Genomic DNA, 15,519 nt, shown 5'->3' on the forward strand with positions numbered 1-15,519 from the left:
TCTTATATAAGAAATATGGTCTTTCACCAACTAGTTTTTTAATTTTTGGGTCCACCTGTAAGACAGACCAGTTCTTATTAAATATTTCAATTAACTTACTGTTGTCTGATGTATAATACATTGGAATCTTAGTAATATTTAATTTGCCAGATGCTTCATTTACATTTTTATTTATATCTAGTACTGGGCCAAAGTATGGAGCTGCTATATCTTTTCGTAGGGTGGAAATGTCTTTTAAATTACTTGAACTCTCTTCCTGTGTATACCCTCTATGTAATAGTTTACTTGTTACATCTTTCATTTCTTTATCAAAACATACATCTAGTCTATTCAGCCTCGATATTCTCATTCCTTGTCCTCTAATCAAGTTTTTAAAAATATATCTAGGATGCATGCTAGATCTTAGTAATAGAGAATTATGATAACCAGATTTTTGAAAAATTCCTGTATTTATCAGGCCATTATGCAATTTTTCTATGTAAAGGTCCAAATATTCAATTCTATGCATTGATCTATTCATTGTAAACTTTAGACATTCTGTTAATTTATTTATTTTATTATGAAACATATCTAATTCCTTGTAATTACCTCTCCATAGCATGAAGAGGTCATCAACAAAACATGGATAAAACACCACATGATTTTTAAAGTCTTCTAAATTAAAAAATATGGTTTCTTTCCAATGCGCTAAAAACATATTAGTGTAACTACTGTCGCATGGGGTCCCCATAGCTACACCTTCACATTGAATAAACAATTTTTCATTGAATATGAATAAATTGTTTTCTAAAACTAATTCAAGAAAGTAAGTAACTAAATCTATCTGTTTTGGTGGCAGCTCACTATGTCTAGAAATATACTGATGTATATATTGTACACCCATTTCATTGGGTATAACTGTAAATAATGATTGGACATCAAATGTTACAAGCACTAATTCATCTATGTTTTCTTGTTTGTTTAGATTTTCATATAGGTCTATCAAAAACTGTTTAGAGTCTCGAAGGACATATTCATTCGCATTCACTATTGGTCTCAGATGTTTTTCTATGTAGACCGATAGATGTTCAGTGAGCCAGCCTCCGCCAGCTACTATCGGTCTCATAGGTGGGTCTAGAAGGTTCTTATGTACCTTAGGCTGACCCTGTATGATAGGCATTAAAGGATCCTTTACTACCAGATATTCTAAGGTTTCTTTGGTAATAATACCACCTCTCTATATATCAGAAAGTGTATTAGTAACATATGAGATTATTTTATGTACTTCTTCTAATGCAATTCTCCTATAGAATTTATCGTTTTTCAACATTTCTTCCATTGATGTTACATAATGCAATGTGTCCATGACAACAGTAAGACCTCCTTTGTCTGCAGATTTTATTGTTAACTGATCATTTGCTTGTAACTTTTTTTAGTGCTATTCTTTCTTTGTAACTTAGATTATGCATAGTGTTCTGTTGATGAATAACATCATTCTCATAGTACTTAAATAGATCTTCCTCTGTTATTTTCATATAAGAATCCACCACATTATCTTGACTTGTTGTATGAACCACATTATCTTTGCTTGTAAAACTATTACATATTTTATTCTCAGATTGAGTATTAAAAATTCTTAGTTCTCTATCATTTCTACTTCTAATTTTCACATTATTAGATTGATTCACAATTAAAGTCTCATTAGAATTTGAATTGAACCAGAGGAAGTAAAACTGACTGAGATAATTAAAGAAAAACAAGAACTATTGTTTAAGAGCTTTTCTTCTAGTTTAATAGATCCGCTCATAGAAAGTTTGCTCGATGGCGTTGCAGTTTTGGTGAAACATGGGCGCAAAGTTGGAGCTTATGGGGGGGGGTTTGCATCAACGGTGGAGGCACTGCTTTTAATTACGCACCCCAGTGGATGTCACACTCTTGATCATATTTCAGCATGTGCAGAGAGGGTTTAGGGCTTATCACAAAAACTCCATTTTCCCTAAGTGCATTGATGATGGCTGCAACAGAAACAAAATGCCTGAAGGCCTTTCACTAAGGTGGGAAAAACAGACCTATGGAGCAGCTGAGAAAGATTAGGCGTGATAGTCAGAGTGAAGAAATTAATCAAAAAAGTTATTATTAACTGGCTTAAAACAGCACACAGTCTTACACCATCCTCACCATATGACCCTAATGTGACCGTGTTTTTGTGCTTTTCCAATTTCATTATGCTTATATTCTGTGAAAAATACACATATACACACACACACACACACACACACACACACACACACATATATATATATATATATATATATATATATACACACACACACACACACACACACACACACACACACACACACACACACACACACACACACACATATATATATATCTACACACACACACACACACACACACACACACACACATATATATATATATATACACACACACACACACACACACACACATATATATATATATATCTACACACACACACACACACACACACACACACACACACACACACATATATATATATATATATATATATATATATATATATATACACACACACACACACACACACACACACACACACACACACACACACACACACACACATATATATATATATATATATATATATATATCTACACACACACACACACACACACATATATATATATGCACACACATACACACACACACACACACACACACACACACACACACACACACACACACATATATATATATATATATATATATATATATATATATATATATATACACACACACACACACACACACACACACATATATATATATATATATATATATATATATATATATATATATATATACACACACACACACACACACACACACACACACATATATATATATATATATATATACACACACACACACACACACATATATGTATATATATATATATATATATATATATATATATATATACACACACACACACACACACACACACACACATATATATATATATATATATATATATATATATATATATATATATATACACATACACACACACTCACAAGTGTGTATATATGCATGTATTGCATGTATGTGTGTCCAGAGATTTATGACTAGTCAATAAGTAAAATCATGATCAATGTATAGAACATTGAAAATTATCTATAGTAAATTACAGGAACCTGACTTCAACTATACTAAAAACCTACTTATTGAAAACAAAAAAGGTAATAAATTTCACCTTCCCAACCCAATAAACAGATCAAAACACAGTATGTACAACACAAGAAAAAAGCACAAAACAAAACTTGTCTAAATAAACTAACATGCACAGCACATCAAAACATCTTTCAATTCTTTCACCTCTGAGAAACTCAAATAGAAAAGAGAAAATTGCAAACATATTTTTGAAGGGTGCACACTTTGTAGAGAACAGTACCCTCATTCCAACTGGAAGTTATATTTATAACTTCATGATGTAAAACAGCAGGGAAACAGAACAATCCCAATCCTCACTGTGCAGCAGTCTCCCAAATGCACATACCAGTACAAATTCAAACCTGCAGTTAACAATCCAGTCAGTACTAACTCACTTAAGCCACACCTGTATTCCACTGTCCAACCTAAAAGCAGAACATGCTACCAAGTAAACCACAAAACATACGGTCAAAATCAAAAACCCAAATTTGACTAACTCATATTTAGAATCACTTAGTATTCAATGTAAATACTACACAATGAAAACTTCAGTAAAACTGACATTCAACTAAGTGCCATCCAGCTATCTAAGTGCAATCAGGATATACATATACACCTCTCTCTCTTTCTGTATATATATATATATATATATATATGTGTGTGTGTGTGTGTGTGTGTGTGTGTGTGTGTGTGTGTGTGTGTGTGTGTGTGTGTGTGCATGTGTGAGTGTGTGGGTCTACTGAATTTTGTCAACAGACCCAAATGTCGATGTCCACAATGCTACCACAAAATATCGACATGCTTCTACACATATGCCAAACAATACCCACAGCACATACAAAAATCAAAACTAAAATAAAATAATAAAACATATTCTTTGCAGGGGGATAAGCTCCCCTGCACCTCCACACCCTCTGATAATTATATACACTAACACAAAGATTGGATAATATATGGGAAAATCAAATCTCAAAGACAGTGTGTGTGTCAGCTACTTTGAACAGGGACACTGAGAGCACTGATTTCACAGAGATGGTGGTGGAGGACTTGGTTTGGAACACCCAGCTAAGGACTCAGCTCTATCACTGTGTGCTGTGTCAGTCAGGAGTCTTATTTGGGGCCTAGAGAGAGAACGCCCAGCCCCAGGACTGGAGTGTGCATTCCCTGTGTGCTCTTAGGGGAAATTGTACTTGGTGCAGAGATACGCATCTGAAAATACTTTATGTGTCTATTATTTTTCTCAGTGAACATTCCCCACTGGTGTCAGTGGTGAGGATTAAGGATCCTTGATCACTGTCCACAGCAGGAAAGTCACAACAGACTCCATCATTAACACCACAGATGAAGGTATGCTTACCAGGGCACTGCATTATTGATCTAACTAAATCTTTCAACCTAGAAACTGATAATATATTGTTTGAATTGCTGGCTTTTTCTATTATGCCCATACCAAATTCATATTTCAAAGGTTGTCTTCCTCATGCATAAGTTAAGGTTAAGTGTGGTTTGTCCGCTTTGTACCCAACCACCACATCATCTGTTCTTCCTCAAGGCTCAGTTCTTGGTCCACTCTTTTTCATCACATTAATAAACTCTCTCCTTTCTGGTGTTCATTTCATTGACATCATCCTGTATGTTGATGATATATTTATCTTTGGTCTGCTATTCCGCATCTTACTATAAAGGATAACACTAAGCAACACCTTGAAAGATTCCTTCCCCGACTTGCAAACAAATGATTAATTTCCAGCTAGAAAAAAGTGGAGGTTCTTTGGCATTGCAGCCAGTTTAAAATCCCTTCCATCTACCAGTAACATGATTTTCTATCTAGACAATTATCCTTATTAATTTTAGATATTTTGGTATTTTCATCGGCTCCACACCTTCCACAACTGTACACCTTGATCACTTTAAAGCACAATATAACTTGCCTTTTGTTTGGCTGTCACAAACTGTTCTGATTCCTTTCATCAAAACTGAGGTCATCTACTTCAAAAGGTATTCAGCATGCTTAGTTAGAACATGGCCTCCCTTCTCTAGGAAAACTCCTCGGAGAAAAAGTTGCAAGATCTCATGTTCCTTTCTGGGACAATATTTAAATGCATCCTCCTTTACTCAGATATAAACACCACTGCACTACCCTCACTACAGGTAACTGTGTCCCCACAAAGGAATGAACAAACCTTCATAAGTTTAACCTTTTGTGACTGGTTATTCTATGTATTTAGCAGGTAAGTAAACAGGACCAGAGGGGCACCTTTTCACTCACAGCCTAAAAGTCACAATATACATCATGGACATTAGAGAGAGTAAGATAACTCAAAAATATATTATACAATATATAAAAAGAGCAGCAATATGGAAAATGTGATAGAGAAAGGTGCATATTTTACATCTCAGTGCAAAGAAAGTAGTCCTGCAGGGTATTACAAAAGCAGTCATAAATTATAAGCTGACTGTTATGTTACAAAAATCAAGTTAGCTTGCTTCAAAGCAGACATATTTGGCCAGATGTCACTTTGATGAGGCACTTGTTATTTAGATGCCAGCAAACTCGTGTCTCTCATTTGCCTATCCTTTCTCAATGTTTGGTCCTAAACAATGGGATGTTTTCCCTTCAAATATCAGAAACAGGGAGTTTATCATAGAATTTAGAACTAAATTCATCCTACACTTAAAAGAGTTACATGTTGCTGCTTTATTCATCCTAGCATCTAAACTGAGTAATAATTGACTCTTGATATATAAAATGCATGTTAGCTTTGCAAGATTACTTTGGCTCAGCACACTTCTTTATTCATAACTCCATTCTATACTCCTTCACATCATTTTCTTAACTATTTTCATTTCTTTCTTTCTGACAGTCAGCTAGACCCAATTTTAATAACACGAGGTGGCTAGCCCTGCCACAACCATTCTTTCATACCCACCACACACACAGAGACACACACACACACTCACACCTTTGGCCAGTTTAGAGTGTCCAATCCTCCTACTGCATGTCTTTGGAATTTGGGAGGAAACCAAAACAACCCATGCAGACATGGGAGGGCATACAGACTCTACACAGGAGCTAGTGCAGCCAAGAACTGGCCCAGAGAACCTTTTGTTGTGAGGAACCAACACTACCCCCTGCACCACTCTTACTACATTTTATCTGTTTAAATAATTCCCAATCTTTGTGGGAACTCTTCCTAATTTAATTTATATTTACTGTATGATGCCGTTTATTCTCTTCCACTATACCCTATGTCTTAAGAGCTATATCAGTCAGTCCAGGAAAGTGCAGTATGCCTTTGTTTTTATGATTGTAGTATAGGTTATTTTAGTCTTGTTATCCAATGCATCTCTGTCTACTTATACACTTTAACTGTCAGGTATTTTTCTGTTTGTTTACATATGTTATCAAGTTCCCTAGGCAATAGCAGAGGCAGGTCCATTAAGATCAATGCATTATCTTGGTTATCAAACAAAAAATAATTAAACATTGTAGAACAGAATAGGGAACATCTGAGTATGAAAAGCCAATAAAGAAATATATAAGCATTCATGATACAGATATTCTGGTTTTCAACATGCTTAAGTTACATATCAGTGTTGCTATGCTGTATGAATTTATTATTATCTTTTGTCATTTCTGCTGAGGGGAGCCCCTTTTTTGCTCCACTCTACCCAAAACAGCAGCATCTGTGTTTAAATACAAGAAACATAAGCCAGCTGAGATACAGCTCTGAAGCATTTCAGGCATTCTCAGCATCTGCGACTATATGTTTCTTTTTGAGGCACTTTTCTAGTACAGAGCTTGCCTGATGAATTACACCGGCAGGTGGCAAATTGCACAGGAAGTGTGACAGAACAACAGTAACATCATCATAAGAAGATATGAATATAATGTGAGAAAGACTCAGAATTACAAAGAAAACTGTCACTCTTTCTTAGTTATGTTGAAATGGTTTTATAATAATATCAATTAAAGTCACATTTGTAGTTTAGAAGTTTGTCACTAGGCAGCAAATTATAAACTTTTAATCACAGTATTAGTAAAAAAGATCAGAAAAGAAATTCATTTTCTAAAAAAGGTTATGAATTAACTCCCCGTGAATGCCTTCTCACTTTTGTTTTATTGTTTTTTTAGATAGTTAATTAGTAAAGACTGAACACCCATCCTCGTGGACTATTTTTGGTTCAGCCAGGGAGGGTACAGAAAATACAGAAATGAAGCAAAATAATGGTAAAGTTACAGAATACATTGAAATCAGATTGTAAACAGTAACATACATAACACTGGAGTATTAGTAATAAGTAGAATGTATTAATCTTCATTGGTTGATTATGTAATATATATATATATATATATATATATATATATATATATATACACACATACACAGTTTGCTCAATAAAAGGGAAAACAGGATGGCTAGGTTGAAGGTATACATTATGAGTAATAAGGTGTGGAGGGTGGAGGGGAAGGGGAGTTCATTTGTGTTTCAAAGGCTTGTCCTGTGGAGTGTGGTGCTTTTTTAACATATTGAAATGCTATAATGCTGCGCAGGCACCTCATGTTTGTGAAATGTGCAATTTTAAATTACAGTATATGATGTAATCTAGCAGCGCATATTTGCAAATAGTCATTGCAAATTTCCTTACCTTGCATTGCATACTTTGTTTTCTGTGTTTACATAAATCATAGATGATGTTGATGATTGTGAATTTCAGATATGTTCGCCCAGGGGGAGGGTTTGTTCCAAATTTCCAACTTTTTCAGAAGGGGGATGTGAATGGTCGGAACGAGCAGAGTGTGTTCACCTTCCTAAAGGTAAGCATGTACATCTCTCATTATAATTTACAATCTGTGAAAAAGTATGCATTGCACATAACAAGCACTGCTCTGTGCATTCATTTTAATTCAACATGCAGTTTCCAGTGACTTTCAAGAAACGTTTCTTAATATGGTAGCCTCTGGTATACATACCTGTCTGTCCAGTGGGTTCTACTTATATCACAAGCAAGGTTTAAGTCTTTAAAATAGGTAATTCTGGTGCTGTTTATTTTGAGGATATGAAGGAGGTCCATCAGAGTGGGGTCCGAAGATGCCCTCTATGCAAGGCATAGATCTCTTTTCAGCAGCCTGCAGGAGACAGAATACATGGATAGGGCTTTGAGGTGATCTGCACAGGACATGTTATTTACGCTCTTTATTATTTTAGTTAGGAACCTCTGTGGATGTTCCACTAGTTGGATGTGCCTGGTTAGGTACATACCAAACCTGCACTGAACTCAATGACAGGTCTGATGAGTGTCGAATACAGTGAAACAATGACTTCCTTGTACATAGATGCTATACCTTTGTTTAGAAGTTGCACAACACAGAAATGTTTTTTTTCACTACTCTAGACAAGAGATGGTTGAAGGCTAGACTACTATCTATGTGTGTCCCCATAGTCCCTGACTAATACTGGGTCAACTCTTAAGGGTGTTTTGCCAGTATGGTAGTTGCCATGGTTGTCCAATTTCCCAAGGGAAATTAGTATGTATTTCTAGGCATTTAGTTTTACTCCATGGCACTGCCATTGTTTTTTGTCTATTTCATCCCTTCATGGAGAACATTAGTGGTGGTGGTTTCTGTGACTGCTCCTAATTTCCAGTTATCTGCAAATTTCGTCAGCCAGAGGCCCTTGATATTGGCCTTGACTTCAGGGAAGTAGATGCCAAAAATAAGCAGTACCAGAATTGATCCTTGAGAGACTCCACTGATTACTGGCCTCTTTGTAGAGGTGAACTTCCCAAGTCTAACTTCCTGGGTACTATCTCTAAGCCAGATGGCTAGCCAGTAGTTGGCATAAGGGTTTATACCTATTCCCTTGAATTTGCCAACAATGCCTGAGTAGGATATTGTGGTAAATGCCTTGGCCAGGTCAAGGGAGACAATGTGAACCATTTTGTCCTTATCCATTACTTAAGTGACCTTCACAAAAAATGGTCCAGGTTGAGTTGACATGACCTGCCCTTGATAAAACAAGACTGGGCTGGGTCCAATGTCTGGATGTTTCCTATGTAATCACTGATCATTTCCACGATACTTCTTTCCATGGCTTTGCATATGGGACTAGTGAGACGTATGAGTCAGTAATTTCCTGGGCGCATCATTGTACAGGGAGATGACAGTTGCCGTTTTTGATTTTTGTGAGGCATGAAGCCTGTTTGGAGGCTACATTTAAACAGTGATTCCACAGGGCCTGATATGTTGTTTCATGTTGTTTAGAAGGCATCCTGGGATATTGTCTGGGCCCATTGATACAGTGTTGTTGGCCTTAGAGAGAGCATTGAGGATCACTTCCCTAGTGATAGTAGGGGGAGTTATATTTGATGTTATTTCATTTCCAATTTACAGTAGGAACTACCATTCAAACATTTGGAATCAGTGCCACTAACAAGGTAAAGGCAAGTGGGTAAAAGGGGAAAAGGGACAATATAAAAGGAAATATCAATGATGCCAAAAGCGAAAGCCTGGGCACCTAAGAGTCACTCCTCAGAGAGGAATCAACATACTGTTCTGTGCTCCTGTATTTCTTCACTACTCAAATCCCATTGCAGCCCTTACCTTAGAACTCAGCCCACTCCAAAAGCAAATAATATTACAATATAGGAGGCCATTTGAGTTTGTTCTCAGACCAGTGGAGAAACATTACACAAGACAAACAGTTCCTTTTGTATGTTGCACAGGACACCATCTATACTGTTTGACAAAATCAAAATGTGCATGTATTGCACCAGTTTCAAAGGAACAGAGAGACCTGGTAGCAGCCTTGATAACCAAACAACTACAATGAGTCACAGAAAAATTCCATTAAAGCATCAAGGCACAGTTTTCTGTTGAAGGCCATTCCTGGTACCCAGGAAATAGGCTCCTTGGAGGCATATTCTGGATGTATCCGACTAAACATCAATCCAGGAGTTCCAAAATTCAAAGTGCTAACCTTGTATGCTCTTCCACCCCCCACCCCCATTCCCAGAAGCACTTATTATCATCTTGGATTTTAAGGATGCCTACGAACATATTCTCATTTACAGCTACCACATGTGTTTCCTCAGGTATGAAGGTGAGTCAGTCTTCTACCATTTTACTATTCTGGCCTTAGGATTGGCTATATCTTGTGGTGCTTTATAGAACACCTGGTTCCAGTTATATTATATTGTAGAACTAAGGACAGTTCATCTACCCATATCTGAGTGACTGCCTAATACACCCCCAGCCCCAGCAGGGGTAGGGAAGGTATTTCAGCTTCCATTATTTCCAAATTATGGCTACTTATGAATTTCCCCAAGTCAAACTTGACTGCTTCTAAAGATTTGATGTGCCTAGTCACTCTCCTGGACTTGAATAGACAGAAGGTGTCTTCCATCAGAACAAGGTGGATACCCTGACACTTCTACTTTTAGGGGATTTCTTAGAAGTTCACTACAACAAGGAAGTCTTTACCCAGTTTGAAGTAGACAATCCTGATGACACCTCCAGTATGATTTATTTTACATTTGTTTACTGGGAAAGTCCAACTGGACACAAGTCCTTTTTCAGTGGAGGCCCATGGAGAAAAGCTCCATTACAAAATAGAATAGATATAAACATTGTAGAAGTTAAGAACTTACAGGGTCTTTACATGAGCAAATATATAGCATTTACACAATGATAGGATATAAAGATATCAAGTGGAAGCAACAACATAGCAAATGGTAACAGTAAATGCAATCCGAGTGAGTTATAGTACAAGTCATTTCAAGGATAAGAGTAGGACAGAAGTCAGCAAGCAGTGTCTGGTTATTTATACAGAGGTTAGTTTTAGCCTTGAGAATTACAAGTGCAAAGCCAGGAGTCAGCCAAATGTGTCGTGACTAGCTTTTTAAATTGTGCTCTGTAGGAGCTGGAGGTAATGGAGGCTGGCAGTTTATTCCAGATTTTAGGGATGACATTTGAGACGAGTGATTCCCCAGCTGAGTTGTTAGCTTTTGTGGTATCCAGAAGGAGTTTGTTAGTGGAGCGGAGTACTCATTACATATGAGAAAGCATGAATGGTAACTCAGAAACAATTGAAGTCAACACAATCAATCCCTAGAAAAGATGTTTCCTATCTTACCTTGTATCCATCAGAATTTCAAATGACAGTATAAAGAGTGCAGAGAAACACTGAAGCTTCGTTCAAATAAGCTACAGGCAGTCAAACTCTGACTACAGGTGCCTCAAATATAGCCAGAGTCCACACAGGAGGTTTCAAGATCTAGGGAGTTTGGGCAACAGTAAAGACTAGATGAATATAAATAATATTATAACAGCGATCCAGGCACTCAGGCCTTTCAAGCCTATGAGGAAGACTGGAATCCTACACCTAATACCAGGTAGGACAGTGATGATGTAGTACATAAGGAGGATAGGAAGAATGCAGTTGTACCCACTGTGCAGGCTGGCAATACCTGCTTGGTGAACAGCCCTAAAGTCAGATAGGCCCCTAAGGGTCTCCCCATCCTGTCCCAGCAAAACTCCCTGCTGGATCATCTGAGATTAGAAGCAAAACCATAGGAATGGGTACTGAGTAGGGATATATCTTTCCAACTGTTCAAATAATGGGATATGCCAGAAACTTCTGCTCCAGAGCACTACACAAAGAAGTTAGAAAGCACAGCAGGATCAAATACCAGATGCAGCAACAAATCACACATGACCAGGAATCCACCAAGCAGTTTTATTTATTCAGATAAAATCTCTTAGCACCTCAGCTAAAAAGCCTTTTCAGAGTATAAACAACACAACTAACACACATCCTTTATATACAAAATAACCCCCCCTAAGTATTCAGTAAAATAACTTTATTTATTTTTATTTATTTTATTTTACATTTGTTGACCGGGCTAGTCCAACTGGATATATTTCCATTTTCAGCAGAGGCCCGGGGAGAAAAGCTCCACATTTAGACAAAAGGAGATACATCATGAGCACAATTAACAAATACAGACTGGTAGGATATAGACAAAGAAAATGGTTACACAAAAGAATAGAACTTTACCTATGTAGATAATCCAAATAATATCATAATACACATTATTACCTAATTCTAAAACCAAGAAAACAGAAAGTGTAAGAGCAGGGAAAGAGAAATGAAAATGTTACCAAAAGAAAGAAAAGGACTTAACTTCCTAGGGAAACTAAGTAACATCATGTTGAACATACTAACATATTTTAACACCAAGAAGAGAGAGTGTAAGATCAAGGAAAGAGAAGCAGCAATAGAGAGAGAGCAGATATAAACAGACAAATACTTGTTGGAAAGAGATTCATAGCCATAAGGAGGAAAAATGAAGAAAGGAGTCTGTAAAGGCAGAGAAAGAAAGCTAATGGAAGAAGCAGGAGGTACAGAAGAATAGGGAAGAGAAAAGAAGGATTAACTGAAGGAAATTACTTTAATCAGGATTAGAGCAGGGACACATCCAGTGGCTTTTAAGGTAGATTCTGAGTTTTTGTTTAAACAGAACAGTAGATGCAATGGAAGTAAGTTCGGTAGGAAGTTGATTCCAGTGTTTTCCAATGGTATTCGAGAAAAGGGAATCACCTGCTAGGTTATTGGATTTGGTTAAGGAAACTAGTAGTTTGCTTGATGAACGGAGGGAGTTTAGATTAGAGTAGGGGGTTAAGAGGTTGGAGAGTATAGGTGTGTTGTGAGGTTGGTAGAATGCTCTTTGGACAAATGTGAGTTGGGAAAGAAGCAACATGTTTGTCAGTTCAAGCCAGTTAAGTTGCTGCAGATTCAGACAGTGGTGAGTTCTGAAGGGTTTACAAGTAACAAATCTAGCTATATTATTGTACGTGGTAGATAGTTTAGAGAGATTGTTTTTCTTGAGGTTAGTATAGATTGGTGAAGCATAGAGAAGAGTGGAAATAAGATGAGAGTGGGCAAGAGTAGCTTTGGCTGGGGAGGTTAAGAAAGTTTTAATTCTATAGAGAGAGCCGAGTTTTCTGTTTACAGATTTAATGGTATTGTTGATATGACAGTCAAAGGTAAGGTTGTTGTCAATCGTGACACCTAGCAGTTTGGTAGTAGGGTCAGGTAATATAATAGTTCCATTGTTAGATAGGATAGTAAAATCTAATATAGGGGATCTGGTAGTGGGCTTAAAGAGTAAGAGTTTGGTTTTTTTAGCGTTTAGGAGTAGGCATCATTTTAAGAACCAAGTTTCAACTTTGGAGAAAACAGCTTGAGTATTAATTTGAAGTTCAGAGATGGATTTAGCAGAGCAAATTAATGTGGAGTCATCAGCATATTGTATACAAGTAGCCTGGGAATAGCTATTTGTAAGTCATTTATAAAGAGCGAGAAAAGAAGTGGTCCAAGAATAGAGCCTTGGGGGACCCCAAGTGAGATTGGGAGAAGGGATGAGAGTTTGTTATCCCAGAGAACGGCTTGTTTCCTGTTTGTAAGATAGGAACTAAACCAGTGGACAGCCTTAGATTCTAAGGAGAGAGATTCAAGAATTTTCAAGAGAATAGAGTGGTTAACCATATCAAAGGCTTTAGACAGGTCAATAAAGAGAGCTGAAGACAGGATGTTATTATTACGATTCTTGTTAATAAGGTCTGTAAAGGAGAGGAGAGTGGTGGTTGTGCTATGAAAAGGCCTAAAGCCATGTTGACAGTTAGTAAGAATGTTGTTCTTTATTAAGTGGTCCATTAACTGATGGTGAACACATTTTTCCATGATTTTTGCTAGTGGGGACAAGAGAGCTATGGGCCTATAATTAGAGTATTCATAGGAGTTACCTCCTTTATGTAAGGGTATGATGTGAGAGATTTTCCAGATGTCAGGTATGGTTTCTTCATTACAGTTCTATTAATGATAACTGAAGTAATTATGTCATTACAAAACATTTATTGAATTAAAATCTTCCAATTATATTCTGTATTAAGTTCCTTAGGGACTAAAGTTTCATACTTTAATATAAAAATAGATTCTTTCTGTAATAGTTTAAGTTTCAGAAGAGAATTATTGAACCTATCCACCTTAATATGTTCTAATATACTTACCTGAAGTCCTTCCACATTACTACCAGGATATTCTTTAAACTGTGCAGCAACTGGACTCTCTATATTGCACTTCTTTATGTCCCTAATATGTCCTAAAATCCTAACTTTAAATGCCCTTTTACTTTCGCCAACATAATATTACATGGGTATCTACGCACATAGACAACCCCCTCAGTATCACATCTAAAAATATTTTGTAACTCATATATTTTTCCATTTATATTTGGGAACAGATGGACCACAAAATGACAACAGGACCAACTTCCACAATTTAAGGTCCCCCTTCCAATGTTAACTTTATGAGCCACAAATCTACCTCTGACTATCATATCTCCTATGCTCCTTCCATGCTTATGATACACAAGGTCTTTCTTCCAGAATATCACAAAATTCTTTTTGTTGTACCAGAAAGCGCCCCCCCCCTCCCCACACATACACAAAATTAAGTGATTGAACTAGATCTACACTAAACAAACTGTATTTAGCTACAAAAAAGACCTTCTCTTTCTTCTTATCTGTATCACTATCCACTGGTACATAGTTTCTATAACATCTGTCTATATGGCTCCTAAGGTTAATTTTGGAAGGGGAAGTAGCCTTAAAGGGACCTTCCCTTGTGGAAGGTGTTCCTGTTGCAATTTTGTGGTGAGGCTGTTCCCAAATATTAATGGAAGAAATTGTGAAACACAAAATATTTTTAGATGTGACACTGAGGGGATTGTCTATGTACTTAGATGCCCATGTAATAAATATTATGTTGGTGAAAGTAAAATGGCATTTCAATTTAGGATATTAAAACATAATAGGGACATAAAGAAGTGTAATACAGAGAGCCCAGGTGCTGCACAGTTTAAAGAATATCCTGGTAGTAATGTGGAAGGACTTCAGGTAAGTATATTACAACAGGTTAAGGTGGGTAGGTTCAGTACTTCTCTTCTGAAACTTAAACTATTACAGAAAGAATCTATTTTTATATTAAAGTATAAAACTTTATTCCTTAAGGGACTTAATACATAATGTAACTGGAGGGTGTTAATTTGGCAAATGTTTTGTAATTACATAATTACTTCAGTTATTTTACTGAACAATTAGGGGAAATTGTTTTGTATATAAAGATTGTGTGTTATTTGTGTTTTTATACTCTGAAAAGGCTTTTTAGCTGAGGCGCTAAGAGAGATTCCATCTGAATAAATACTACTGCTTGGAAAACTGCTTGGTGGATTCCTGGTCGTGTGTAATTTGTTGCTCCA

The 15,519-nt window shown here is 36.6% G+C and overlaps 1 protein-coding gene across 1 annotated transcript in view; it reads left to right on the forward strand.

Moving 5' to 3' along the window:
• The window catches only part of GPX3 (glutathione peroxidase 3), a 217,798-nt gene that overhangs the window by 166,796 nt on the left and 35,483 nt on the right, over positions 1–15,519 (forward strand). The window contains exon 4 of the mRNA XM_044069402.1: positions 7,918–8,017. Within this exon, the coding sequence (XP_043925337.1) occupies positions 7,918–8,017 (100 nt within the window). The remainder of the gene's footprint in view (positions 1–7,917; positions 8,018–15,519) is intronic.

The sequence above is a fragment of the Protopterus annectens genome, chromosome 4.part0, assembly GCF_019279795.1.
Source record: "Protopterus annectens isolate FY-2018-M chromosome 4.part0, PAN1.0, whole genome shotgun sequence".
NCBI lineage: Eukaryota > Metazoa > Chordata > Ceratodontiformes > Protopteridae > Protopterus > Protopterus annectens.